This window comes from Anolis sagrei, chromosome 5, assembly GCF_037176765.1.
Source record: "Anolis sagrei isolate rAnoSag1 chromosome 5, rAnoSag1.mat, whole genome shotgun sequence".
NCBI classification, from domain to species: domain Eukaryota; kingdom Metazoa; phylum Chordata; class Lepidosauria; order Squamata; family Dactyloidae; genus Anolis; species Anolis sagrei.
Window position 1 is genome coordinate 31141848 of NC_090025.1, and position 14567 is coordinate 31156414.

At 37.9% G+C, this 14567-nt stretch overlaps 1 protein-coding gene across 1 annotated transcript; it reads left to right on the plus strand.

The window, feature by feature from the left end:
- The first annotated feature begins 1967 nt into the window (after positions 1 to 1967).
- On the plus strand, positions 1968 to 14225 carry RRH (retinal pigment epithelium-derived rhodopsin homolog). Its single transcript, XM_060779094.2, has 7 exons — positions 1968 to 2521; positions 6977 to 7167; positions 8025 to 8124; positions 8889 to 9042; positions 10273 to 10441; positions 11343 to 11521; positions 12841 to 14225. The coding sequence occupies exons 1-7, from the start codon at positions 2416 to 2418 to the stop codon at positions 12941 to 12943; spliced, it is 1002 nt and encodes a 333-aa protein (XP_060635077.2). The 5' UTR covers positions 1968 to 2415; the 3' UTR covers positions 12944 to 14225.
- Positions 14226 to 14567: the final 342 nt, after the last annotated feature.

The following is a 14567-nucleotide window of genomic DNA, read 5'->3' on the forward strand; positions in this document are numbered from 1 at the left end:
TTTATCGAGACTGGACATTGCTCTCCTCCCATTGCTGATATCATAATTTGCCACTTATTTTTCTAACACAAGTAGTATTTTTTTCAGCTGATGAATATTTCATAGTGCTTTCTTGTCCACTACATTTTCATTCCTATTTCTTGCTATACAAGCAGTTTTGCATTTAACTTGCATAGATACATCATAAATTCCTTTGAGCATCTTAAGAATCCTAAAAAAAAAAAAATCTTAGGAAACAAATTTGCAGATATCCTATTGTTTTACCCCTCCAGAAAGCACTAATGTCTCAATATGAAATATATGAACCAACTTGACAGTGATTTAAAAGGTTGTGATAACACAATAAATATGCTTATAGTACATTTGTCCTTATATTGTTGGTTCCCACATTCCTTCCTTGCTCGGCTGCCTGAAAACAAACTATTTTATCAGGCCTTTTGGATAGGACTGAAGCCAAATCAGGACCCCTTCCATAGAAAATGAGTGTACCAGTGTGTCTTCAAGAAAGGAGGATTTTTTTTCCTTTGCCAGCCTTAAACAAGCTCCTTTTTAGGTGAACAATGCATGAGAGATTTGACTAATAAATGTTATATGTCATCCTGATCAGGGAGTGTACACCTTTGAAAACTTTGATTGCCATTTGGCTTTGCCTAGGTAAAAGAGGAGGAGAGGATGAAAAAGCAAAGGAGAACAAAAAACATTATCAGGAGATGAGAAATGGGGTCAGGTAGGCATGAGAGGCAAATGAGAAGTGGTAAGAGCAATGAAAGGAGAAGAGAAATCAGCAGAAAATATGGAATGGAAACCAGAAACAAGTGATAGATTTAAAGCAGTGGTTCCCAAACTGTGGTCTGTGGAGCACCAGTGCTGCCAAGGAACTAAAATATGGTTCATAGCATCACCGTTACTACGCTGTTGAAACAAAAGTGACTGGTCTCGTGAAACCCTTTTATAGTACCAAGGCAACGGGGATTTCAGGAGGGGAGAGGCTGACTCCCCATGAAAGGTGTGACAACAAGCCTCCTGACTACTGCTTCTCCTCCTCCCTCCCCCTGAGCGGAGCCGTTCCATATGGCACCTGGAAGAGGGGGCGCCTTGGTATCTTTGCTTTTAGGCCTGTTCCTGGGGTTATTTGAGGTGCTGATTCAAAAAATTGCATTGGATACACCACATCAGCTCTAGATTATTAAATATGGTTTTCTGTGCGCAAGCAGTGTGTGTGACTACTGGATGGCATATGTTATATATCAGAAACTAGAGCTGATGTGGTGTACCCCATGCAATTTTCTGAATCAGCACCCCGAATAACTAAACCGAATCTAAAGTTCACCAAAACTGATTCGTCACCCTTTTGGTACTAATGCTGGAGAGTGGTCCCTGGTCAAAAAAAGGTTGGGAACCACTGATTTAAAGAAACAAACGTGACAAGACTAAATGGGTTGTGGAACAGTTTGATATCACTTTAATTCCCATGGCTCAATGTTACAGGGTCCTGAGATTTGTAGCTTGCTGAAGCACCAGCACTCTGGCAGAGATGGCAAAAGGCCTCCTAAAATGACAACTCCCATGGTTCTTTAGCACTGAGCCATGGCAATTAAGCTGGTATCAAGCAGCATTAATTCTACAATGTGGCTGCACTCTAAAAAATCAATTAAAAATAATGTTTTGCGTTGGCCATATTTCATTTGGTTAAGTGGTTTCTTAGATTCCAAGCAAACTATAATCTAAAATTCAATCCAGGAGAAATGAAGATTTTGGTGTAGAGTATTTGTTTCAGTGACATTTAAGAGGAAAGGGCAGGTTTCAACATTTCAAATAGGGATCTGCAAAATATTTTCTGTATATATAAAAAAAATAAAAAATAGATTTGTGTAAACTGGACTGGGCTTGTCCTGTCTGATGGAAGTGATGCTGAGAGCAGTATACTTTTGCTGGATTACTCACTGTGTATTTGTATCCTAGCCCTTCAGACTTTTCTAAAGTTGATTGCTTTCGAAAAAGTAATCAACTGTAGGCAAACTTTTTGCAACATTACATGAAAGAATGGAAACAGTGGGGAGGGGGAATAAAAGCTGGAAGTACAAAGTGTGGGGTTTATGTGATCGCTAATCTCTTCAGTAATAAGGCCACGGAGCATAAGCATTTTGTTGGAAATGCCCACAAGCTCTGTGCTGTTCTTTGTTGAATTCACAAAGCCTCTCCCCCTTCCAAAGGCTGGGAATGTAAACCCTTTGGCTCTTTTCTTAAAATCTTGTTGGGAGCTTTTCAGCCGGGAAGAACTATAGACTATTTTGGAGAGCAAGAATTTTCCCAAAAAGACTTGCTGTGGTGTTGTTTTTCATTTAATTTCTTCTAGTGAATGGCCTTTCGCAAGTTAGCTCTGGAAACTTATTTCCCAAATTTCTTTCCCCTGCAATGTTTTTGAACGATTCTGCTAACTCTTCGGAAAGTGATGATGAACCTCATTCTGCTTTTTCCCAGAGTGAACACAACATAGTCGCAGCTTATTTGATAACAGCAGGTATGAATATTGATAGAACTGCATAACCGAGTTGCAAAATTTCCAGAATGGTTGAAGTTTGAAGGGACAGAATAATTTTTCTGGTTTATTTTTGGAGAAGTTTGAATGTGATATTGGCTTCCTTTAAAGACTGAAAATCACTTTGTTATTTTAGATATGCAAAAAATATTATGTATAACTTAATTTGATATATTTAATATATTACACATACAGTTTTTCCAGATAATTACTAATTTAATTTGCTTTTTAAACAATTCTATTTTTCATAACATGGAGAAGAGCTGATCTGTAAGGAATTGCTATGGTGTTTTCCATTTTATGAGAAGCTGGCAGAAAACAGAAGACAGCATTTAAATTACCTTAAGAAAGAAAATTATTTTTATTTATAGTCTGCTATAGCATCAAACAAACATAAAGCACCTATTTCCATAAAAAGGACAGGCAAAGGAAACAAAGAGCAGGAACTACAAAGATCCGATGTCATTAGATATCTTACATAAAGTCTTCCATAGTGGTTATATAATTTTTTTAAGTTTTTACAGCGGAATAACCATACGAATACTTAACCTCAAACATCTTATCCTTCTAAAGCAGCATTTCTCAACCTGGGGGTTAGGACCCCCGGGGGCATCGCAAGGGGGGGTTTCAGAGGGGTCTCCAAAGACCATGAGAAAACACATATTTCTGATGGTCTTAGGAACCCCTTTGGCAGCAACTACTACTTGCAAATGACAAAAGGAAATAGGTAATCTACATCTCCCCTAAACCACTCTCAATTCCTCCCAAATCCCTCTAGTATTTTCTGTTGGTCATGGGGGTTCTGTGTGAGATGTTTGGTCCAATTATATCATTGGTGGGGTTCAAGGGGCTCTTTGATTATAGGTGAACTATAAATCCCAGTAACTACAACTCCCAAATGTCAAGATCTATTTTTTACAAACTCCACCAGTGTTCACATTTGGGCATATTGAGTATTCGTGACAAGCTTGTGGTTCAGATACATCATTGTTTGAATCCACAGTGCTGTCTGGATGTAGGTCAACTACAATTCCAAAATTCAAGGTTAATGTCCACCAAACCCTTTCAGTATTTTCTGTTGGTCGTGGGAGTTCTGTGTGCCAAGTTTGGTTCAATTCCATTGTTAATGGAGTTCAGAATACTCTTTGATTGTTGATTAACTATAAATCCCAGCAACTACAACTCCCAAATGACAAAATCAATTCCCCCCAATCCCACCAGTGTTCAGATTTGAGCGTATCAGGTATTTGTGCCAAATTTGGTCCAGTGAATGAAAATACATCCTGAATGTCAGATATTTACATTACGATTCATAACAGTAGCAAAATTACAGTCATTAAGTAGCAACGGAAATAATTTTATGGCTGGAGATTACCACAACATGAGGAATTTTATTAAAGGGTCACAGCATTAGGAAGGTTGAGAACCATTGTTCTAAAGAGAAATATTCCAGTACCAATTTCCCCTATTTTCAGGAAAATAATTGTGGGATCCCCAAACCACTTTCTTTGGGCTGCTGGGAGTGGTGGGAGGTATTTATTTGAGTGTCAACATAGTAGTTTGACTATGACTCTGGAGATAGGATTTGAATCTCCACTCAGCTGTGGAAACCCATTGGGCACTCCGTCAACCTCAGAGGAAGGCAAAAACAAAGGCAACCCCCTTTGAACAAATTCTGCCAAGAAAAACACACGATAAGTTTTTCGTAAAGTCCCTATAAGTTGAAGTCACAAAATAACAATAACACACTTATTTGTTACTTCTTATTGTGTTGTATTGTAACACTTATAATTTGAATTGCTTTATTATTTGTAATTGTTTGCAATAGTGAATAGCTAGTACCATGGTTAGGAATACCAGGTAACATAATACATAGGACTGCTGTCCTTTTAATAGTTGTGTTGAACAGGATGACAAGCAGGTGTGGCTTGTCATCCTGAGATCCTGATAACTTTAGCCCCACTTCATGTCTCCTTGTGTGTATTTAATGGGAAATGGTACAATTATCATAAGGGAAAACTGGGTGGTAAGACTTTTTGAGTCTTGTTTCAGCTGCATGTTTCACTTGCAAAGGATTTGATAAGTTGCATAAGTTGGGAAAATGATTGGCTGTACTCATCCATACACATAATGATGGCCAGGATGTGAAAAATGGCCATCCAGGACAGGCCCGTAGCCAGGATTTCGTTTCGGGGGGGGGGGGGGGGGGGGGGGCTAAAAAATTTTCAGGGGGGGTTTCGGGGGGGGGGCTGAGTTTCGGGGGGGGGCTGAGTCTGAGTGAAAGAGGGTCTAGCTTAGCAAACCTTTTGTATCATTACCCCAATACCCCCATACATATGGGATATATTGAGAATGGTGATCAAATCATGATATTAATAAACATAACAGTTTAAATAATGCACCAGTAAGGCCTTTTCGCGAACCACCATGAGAATTTTGGGGGGGGCTGAAGCCCCCCGAGCCCCCCCCCCCCCTGGCTACATGCCTGATCCAGGAGTAGCACATGATAGGCTTGTGACATACAGGGCTTCAATATGTACCTGGACTGATGTGGGTTTCCGGATTGCTGTGAGTTTTCTGGGCTGTATGGCTGGAAAACTCACAGCAACCCAATGATTCTGGTCATGAAAGCCCTCGACAACACATTGATGAGGGTTTGTTTGATCTTGAAGTGTTTCCATTGCTTTTCACAGGTGTTTTCAACTGGGGCAGCTGGCCAGGAGGGTGATTGTGGATTTTCATGTTACTATTTAAACATTTTTATTTTGTAACAAAACAGAGCTCATTCACAAGGACACGTGGTCAGTGTCAGGGCAACAAAAGCAACACCATTATGTTATTGGAAAGCCAGCATGGGCATAGTGATTTAAGTGTTGAATTACAACTCTGGAGTCCAGGGTTTGAATCGGCCTTGAAACCCCACTGGGTGATCCTGGACAAGTCACAAACTCTCATTACATGCTCTTTGTTCTTGGTATATTAGATTAATGTCTCTCAATTACATTTTGACAAGGTTCTTCTACCCATATAAGAAAACATTTCAATTTTAGTTCTGTATGGCTGATGCTAGATATTGCTAGTGCCTGCCCTTGGAGATCCAGGTTCATAAATGATAGAAAAAGTATGAGGATATTCCCCTTTGTCAGACCAACACAAGCAGCAAGAATTTTCCAAAAGACTGGATGCAGGACCACTAACTAGTGCTGGCAATGAGACAAAACATACAAGTAGGTCCCCTTGTAACTCATAGGAATGACTGTATTTTTAATTGAATGTTTTAATTCAATTAATGTTTTATAATCTTATTATTAATTTTCTAATTGTGTCATGGTTTATCTTGTATGTGTCATTAATTGTTTATTGTGTTTTTATGCATTCTGTTGTATTATTCATGCCGTGAACCTCTCCAAATCCCCTGGGGAGATGGGGCGGGGAATAAATAAAGCTTATTTATTTATTTATTTATTTATTTATTTATTATTAAGACCTGAAATTGTCTAGAAGCAGTTAAGATTCCTCGGAGCCTGTTGCTGGAGTGTTTAGCTTCATTGCAAGTTATTATTGCTTTCATTTTTCAACACAACAACATTTTTCCAAACTGCATCAGTTTTTGAGTTTCAGCTTGCAAGAGAGATGCTTCCTGGTTTTTTGTTTTAACAAGTATTGTACAGAGAATATATAGGTGACCATCTGTTGATAGTCTGAATAGCTATTGACAAAGAGTAAGATGCATACATAGGAAAAACTGGTGTGGGGGGATTTTATGCGCTATATTTCCTCTTGGAAACAAAAAAAAAAACCTGATATACAGTATGCTGTTTTTCCACAAACCATCTGGCTTGCAAATTCTTGGGAATGTGAATGGGCCCTTTCATTGCCATATTACTTCTAGGTTACTTATTTATCTCAACTATATTCTACTGTGCGGTGTTAGTGATGTTTTGTCGATTGTTGCCCCAGTAAATAGAGGTGTGGTGGTGAGATTGTTAAGTTAATAGATTCCATTCTTTAAATTCAAAGGTAAGTGGACATGTGCAATTTTAACTGCGCTCATGGCAATGTGAAAGAGTCTATACAGTTTTAAAAGATGGTTTCACATGGGAAGCATTGTATCAGTCCAGTTAATTAAATCCGGCAGGCAAATGTTGTTTAACATTATGTAGGTATGGATAATTTGCACAGGAATTGTGTGGTGGCTCCCATATTGGTAAGGTAGTGGACCCAAGTTTAGTCCGGGTTTGGAGGATCTATCCAAGGTGCTGAATATCCAAAGCTTGGTACCTTGGACAGCTCCTATAACAATCAATTTAAATTTCAGTGCAGGATATCTAATGAATCCTTTCAAAACAGAGATCTAGACTGTGATTTGTTTGCAAGGGGGGGGGGGGTTAATGTATACCAATACTGTACTAATACTTTCTTTTTGTTTTTTGACAGGGGTCATAAGCCTTCTCAGTAACATAGTTGTGCTAGGCATCTTTGTTAAGTACAAGGAACTTCGTACAGCAACCAATGCTATTATTATCAACCTGGCTTTCACTGATATTGGTGTGAGTGGAATTGGTTACCCCATGTCTGCAGCTTCTGACCTGCATGGAAGTTGGAAATTTGGCTACACAGGTTGCCAGGTACTTGGATTTTAGCAAGTACTCAATTGGTGAAATGGGCTCAAGTCCACAAAAGCTTATAACACAGTAAATCGGTTAGTCTTTCGAGAAGTATGAGGAGGCTGATGGCTGAATGGAAGCCAGAAATGATGGAAAATAAAGATAAAACTGGTAACAGGTTGCCAGTAGATGGCTGTCTTAGCAAGTTTTTTCTTATCCCTGCCTAGTTGTATCTCCATCTTTCAGTTATTGTTCAGTGATTAGTAGATCTTAACTGCTTTAGTTATGGATAAATGTCAGCTTCAAGAAAACCTGTTTCTGCATATATGGCCAGCTTATGCCAATGTATACACCTAATACATACCCATATTCTATGTCTTCTCCCTTTTCTTTTTTCAATAAAACTTCTATAGTTATTTTTTTTAAATTAAACATATAAGGCAGAACAACCTATACCAGAAATTTAAAAATGGCAGGATAAAAGCCAAAATGAAATCCACGATGGGGATAACAGTGATCTAAATGACCTTATAAATACTAAAAATTGTTCCAAGCTACAAAGGTTTGGGAAAATAAAAAAGAAAGCATTGGAATCCCCTCTTAGTAGAATCTGTTTCAGTTGGGAGCTGTCACCAAAAATATTTCCTTTGCTTCATTTGGGAAATGTCTTAAGAACAAACATTACACAAATATTAGTGGGACATAGGTAACTCTTTTCTTCTTGAAATCTCATTAATGTTAGATTTGGATTGCTTAATGACTTATGATATCAAGAGACTATGAAATGGTTGTATCCACTACTGAATACAATATGCAACAATGCATGGTAAGAAAAAATGAAGATTAAAATGATGGATTTCCCCTCTTTAAAATTTCAGGTCTATGCTGCTTTAAATATCTTCTTTGGAATGGCAAGTATTGGTTTGCTTACTGTTGTTGCTATTGATCGTTATCTGACAATCTGCAAGCCGCATATAGGTATGTTATAAAAATATTTCTTATTGAGAAAATCTATAGTAATATGTAATTAGGTATCCAATTTACATGTTGGCTATTTCTTACTGGATAAATCTGTATTCTGTAAATTATTATTCTGCATATAGAATCACATATGGCATACACATAAACATCTCCATACTGATCTAGTAAGTTTTTATGTCATCTGGGAATGCTTGGAAATAGATATTGAGGCTTCAATGCCACCCAAAACACAAAGAAATGAACTTTTTCCAACATCGTTCACCAAGATTTGCCTTCTTGTTTAGAAATCCAAGGAAAAATAGCAATTTCCAGAGATTTCAGCCAGTTCTTTCTGATCTGTCAATTTTATTAAAATTCTTCAGTGGTTTTGTTGTTGTTTATTCATTCAGTTGTTTCAAACACTTCGTGACCTCATGGACCAGCCTATGCCAGTAAAAATACCAAAATTGTTTAGATTGGCATGGTGATATGTGTGGTCGCGCCATGGAAAAAAGAAGGCTGTAAGGCAGAACATTTTAACAAATGGCAGCATTGGGGTAATATTATTACTTAAGACAATGTCATGTCAGCCATGTCTGTTAGACTTTGGTTCCAATGGATATTTAGCATATATGAGAACTTTTCTGGAAAGTTAGAAATTCTGTTTATAGATTTATACATCGCGTTCTCTTTAAAACAAATCTTTGTGTGTCTGCTTCAGTATAGAATTTCTGAAGTGTTGAAAAGAATAAGTAAAAATAATATTTTATATTTGTTGATAGGTAGTAGACTTACTGCAAGCAACTACACAACCCTGATTCTTGCTGCCTGGATCAATGCACTTTTTTGGGCTTCCATGCCTGTTGTGGGATGGGCAAGCTATGCCCCAGATCCAACTGGAGCTACCTGTACTGTAAACTGGAGGAAAAATGACACGTATGTTTTCAGTTGTATGTGTTCATAGTCTTGTGCTTGTTCATAGTCTTGTACTTATGCTTGTACTTGTGTCAAGAAGCAGTATTACAGACTGGCCTAGTGGTACATAAGAAAAGTTCACATAGCAGTAACAGTGTCTAATAATTTCCCCATAGATGTGCTCTTTCTAGTGGGAGTAATTATAAAAAAGAGGAGAAGAGCAACCATTGCTAGTAGCAGTCATAGAGGGGAGAAGGTAGTTTGAATGTAGAAAAGAGCCCATTGAGCCACCTAGTGCCATGTTGTGAAAACACATCATGGTGACAGAGAGAGGAAAAGAAGAGGAGGAAGTATTGCCAAGGTGCAGTAGATGTGGGATCCTTTTTCTTCTTCTGGAAGAATGTAAGACTGAATGTCCTTCCATGACATATGAAGACTCTTGTTGGAGTTGTTTGTCCATCTAATTCTGTTCTGATGAAACTAACCAGATGTATGTAAAAATGTATAGGCAGGGCATGAAGGCATCATTGTCTTAGTAGACAATATTCATTGTAAGCTTCCTTGGGAGCTTGCACATTATGACAGTGCTTGGTACTCACCAATGTAGAAACCCATGTAATTTCTCTGTAATAAGGGACGTAACAATGCATATATATATATATATATATATATATATATATATATATATATAATCCGCACTGATAACCTGGGTTTCAGGTATTGATTCTGCAGGCACTTTTGACTTGGTGGGTAGAAAGCATTGTAAAGCAGGTGAACTGAAGGCTTGGCAGTGCTACACATCAGTTCCATGTAATTATGCTTGTATATATTGACACAATGCCAACATTTTGTAGAATCTTGGCCAAAAAGGTAACACTTAAAATATTCTTCTTTACTGCACTGTGTGCAGATTGGACAAAGAGAGTGACACATGGCATAATGTTCAAACATTTGACAAACAAAGACAAGACATTGTCCCTTGAAGAATTGATTGAAATATTCTGGCAGTGCAACCTTAGATACCACTATTTGGAAATGTGCCCCACAGAATTCAATGGAATTAATTCCTTAAACAGGCAAAAGATTGCCAGATGTGCATCTACATGAAGCTGAAATGTTGCAGCTGTTATGGGGTGTTGCAACATAAATTTAAAATATTTTTTAGAATATTTGAAAACGTTTGAGTCTAAACTGAACATAAAACCAAAATGCAGACAGTTTTCTAGTAATTTCTGTATTTTTCATTTTCAGATCCTTTGTTTCTTACACTATGTCTGTAATTGCTGTTAATTTTGTTATTCCCTTATCGGTCATGTTCTACTGTTACTACAATGTTTCAAAAACAATGAAGTACTACATGAGAAACAGTTGCCTCGAAAGCATCAATATAGATTGGTCTGATCAAGTTGATGTAACAAAGGTATGGTGATTTTTTGCAGGGATGCTCTGAAATGCTGTAATATGGAACTGGGCAAACAAGAGTCCATAGTGTGTTATTTTTCTCACTCTATCCCTCCCTCCTTCCCAGGACCCTTCCACAAAGCCATATAACCCAGAATATCAAGGCAGAAAATCCCACACTGCCATATATTCCACGTCAAATGAGAAAATGTGGGATTTTTTGCCTTGATATTCTGGGATACAGGGCTGTGTGGAAGGGCCCCCAGTTCAAAGCAGATAATGTGGGGTTTTTTTCAACTGTGTGGAAGGGGCTTCAGGAGCTTAAGGGAGGTTGAGTAATAAAACAGGGTAAAAGACCAGATATTTTACATGTGTTTTAAACCACAATTCCGACAGTTCCTTACCATTGACCATCTTATTTGGGATTTCTTGGAATTGAAGTCCAAAACATCTGGAAGGCCAAATGCTCCTTGTCCCTGCAATATAAATAGTCACTAGTTGACCTAGATGACTGGTTAAGCAGTTCCTGTTTAGAGTTGTATTTAGCCTCACTGACTTTACCTGCATTTCTACAGGTACTTTTAAAATCTGCTACATGCTTTGTACAATACTGTACATTGCCCGGTCCACTCAGTTTCTTAATTTTTTCCTATCTATTATGTAGAGTTTATCCCCTGTGAATTTGACTTAAATAAGTAGTAGTGATACACATATCCTCTAAATATTTTTGTTTTTGTTTTAAAAAATCTAATAAGTCTTAAATAATCTGCATAGAAGTGAATCAATGCTGTTGAAAGGCATGTATGAGCAAAAAAGAAAAAAACTAGGTAGTTTGAAGATATGAAGAATGGGACAAAGAGATGCTGCTATTGAACCACAATTCTTTTGTAAGATTGCCATATGTCTGTTCTCTTTTACAGATGTCTGTTGTCATGATTGTAATGTTTCTGTTGGCTTGGTCTCCATATTCTATTGTGTGTTTATGGTCATCCTTTGGAGACCCCAAGAAAATTTCTCCTGCCATGGCGATCATAGCTCCACTATTTGCAAAATCATCTACATTCTATAATCCTTGTATTTATGTCATTGCAAACAAAAAGTAAGTGATTCTGTTGATGGATAAGAGGTAGGTCTGAGAATACTGTAGATCAGTGGTTCTCAACCTGTGGTTGCCCAGGTGTCTTGGCCTACTTTTCTCAGAAATCTTGAGTTTACCAGCTGTTAAGAGTTGAAGACCAAAACATCTGGGAATCCACAGGTTGAGAACCACTGCCATAGATCATTTACCTCTTTCACAGTGTATATCCTTGACTGTTCTATGAGGAGAAGACAATTTATTCCTGAAAAGTACTCCTCAAACCATGCTCTTTGGGGAGCAAAATGCATCTAAGAAGGAGGGATTTTAAGAAAGGATCCTAGTCTGGACCACAACTGCAAGTTCTAGGTCAGTGTTTCCCAAATTTGGTTATCCTGATTTTTTTATGTAAGTTCCCAGAAATCTGGACTCCTAAACAAGTTGGCTAGGGCTTCTGGGAGTTGAAGTCCAAGAAAGCTGAAGGATCACAGTTGGGGAGATACTGTTCTAGATTGTAGATGTACAGTTATTTTAATACTTCAAGGTAAAAGTTGCCATGTTAAGCTTGTTTCTTAAACAATTAAGTAATATCACATGCCATTCAGAAGTTGAGAATTCTTTAATACTTTTCTGTGTTCACATTTTAAGAACAAACAACTCTAGTATGATTTTATCATTTCTCAGTTAATGAATCCCTCATGTCCATGCAGGATTGGTAGGTTTCCTTATGGGAATTTAATGTGTAAAGGTAGGAGGAGGAAAAAAGTGACCATGCTTGGATGCTTAGAGTCATGGACCCATGCAAGTAGTCCATCATAATTAGGTGATTATGCTTTGGTTTTTAAATGGCCAGTTACTGAAGGGAAGATAAAATGTATCTTTATTGATTGTCAGGGTTTACCAGAAGTGGTTGGCCATTTCTGCCCAAATCAATGCTTCCTTGGGGGCTCTTGTCCCAATCTTTGGAGCTTTCCTGCTGTAGATGATTGTCTTCCTTCTCCTTCTTGCTGTTGCTTCTTGCTCATTTGCTCTCTTTTAGCAAGTGAGCAAAGTGAAGTTTATGGAAAACCAGTGATTGTTGCACACCTAGTAAATAGAGGTGTGGTAGTGAGATTGTTAAGTGATCAAATTCCATTATTTAAATGTATACATTAGTCTCCTCCCTCTGGGAAGTGATTATGATCAAAATCTAAAAGGAAATGCAAGGAAAAGTGATCATCAGGAAGAGGAGATAACGCTTCTGGAAAGGAAAACTGTGAGAAGTGACACTCTATGCTAAACATTTTCTGAAAGCACCATTTGCTTCCAAATGCTGATAGTAAAACAAAACCTCTCCCTTGCAGGTTTCGAAGGGCTATCCTTGCAATGATCCGATGTCAAACACGTCAGGAGATAACAATCAACAATGTCTTGCCAATGAGTGTCTCTCAAAGTACAATTGCTTGAGGATTCTGACGGAAAAAGTTCTGCCACTATGTTTACTTGCTCATTCTATCTTTTGTATGAAGAGACCCTGGAAAGCATGTCACATCTTTTTCACAAATAGCTGTGTATTGTAAAATAATGCTTTATTGAGGAAGGAAAGCTGGAATGGGTTATCTTCCTTTTTGTAACTGGCACCAAATCTTGGTTTATTCCTATTTGCCGTGCCATCTGATGGAACTAAAGAACCTGTATGCCCCATTCTATTGAAGACAATTTATTGGAAGCTGCACATCTAATTTAAAAGCCCACACTTACAAGTCTAATGGCCTGCCTATCAACTTTGGCAAGCATGCCTACTGCTGCTTTCTTCCTTGCCCTCCAATATATTTCATGTTTTCCTATTGTTTGTACATTACTGTTGATTAGAGCAGTGGTTCCCAACCTTTGGGTCTCCAGGTGTTTTGAACTTCAGCTCCCACAATTCCTGACAGCTGGTAAGATGGCTGGAATTTCTGGGAGCTGAAGTCCAAAACATCTGGAGACCCAAAGGTTGGTAACCACTGCATTAGAGCAAAAACCCAAAGAAGTTTGCCAATACTGATGAAAAAAAAGTATTGGCACTCTTCTGTCTCAAATTCAAATCATAGCACTGTTGTGATTACAGGAATAAAATGGAGTTTGCATCTGCTGGCCAGATGCTAAACAGATTTCCTTGGGAATAGGAACCAAATTGTTGTAGAAACAGATATGTTTAAAACTAAAAATAATAGAATCTGAATTTGTAATATGCAAATACATCTGTAATATGCATATGTCTAACCAGTAACTGGTGTGGAATAAAAGTCTGAGTGTTGGACTGGCTCTAGAGACCAAGGTTCAAATCTCTGCTCAGACATGGGAACCCACTGGGTGACCTTGGGCAGGTCACACTTTCCCAGCCTCAGAGGATGGCAAAGGCAACCCCCCTCCAAGCAAATCCTGCTGACAAATAAGTTCATCTAGAGATGACTATGAATCAAAAATGACTTCAAGGTGCAGCTACCATCAATTAATAAATGTGTTTAAAAATAAGAAGAATGGGAAGCTGCTGGACTTGATAGCACCAGTCCTGTTGTGCTTTCCTATAGCCATTATGCCCCAAATGCTAATGTTTGCCATTGCTCACCTTTCCTAATGGCCTCCACTGCTTCTTTGGGAGCCCTTTGGGTAGCAAATCCCTGAATTCCATCCTTATAAGTTAACCTAATTGTATCACTGATTGTGCCATTATGTTCATAATAAAAGAAAAGACTTTGGCAAGAAATACAGTTTGTAATTGTGTTCTTTTTATTGGACCGAACAATAAAAGTTAAGCAAAACAATAATGCTTAAGTAAAAGCTAAAATAAAAAGTAAGAAATTACATTCATGGACACATGCACAAATAATGTGATTTAATATAGCTTTTCTTAGTTATTTTGTTTTCTACAGAGTAATTCTTAACTGTCCAGATTAGCCTTAAATGAAAACAATCCTTTTAAAAAAAACAGACTATGCTAAAACAACCAGTCCATGGTTGTTTTTAAAGGAAGAACAAAGGGTAAAGTCTAGGTTTTCAATTAATAGGGGCCCATTTCTCAAGATTAATAGCTGTTTGTTGATTATTG

What these genes read in the sequence shown, in the direction of transcription:
- RRH (XM_060779094.2), top strand. Translation starts at nt 2,416, where the DNA reads ATGTTTTTGAACGATTCTGCTAACTCTTCGGAAAGTGATGATGAACCT. An exon ending in TTGGCTACACAGGTTGCCAG is followed by an intron (nt 7,168 to 8,024) that starts GTACTTGGATTT and finishes TTAAAATTTCAG; the next exon opens with GTCTATGCTGCTTTAAATAT. An exon ending in AATCTGCAAGCCGCATATAG is followed by an intron (nt 8,125 to 8,888) that starts GTATGTTATAAA and finishes ATTTGTTGATAG; the next exon opens with GTAGTAGACTTACTGCAAGC.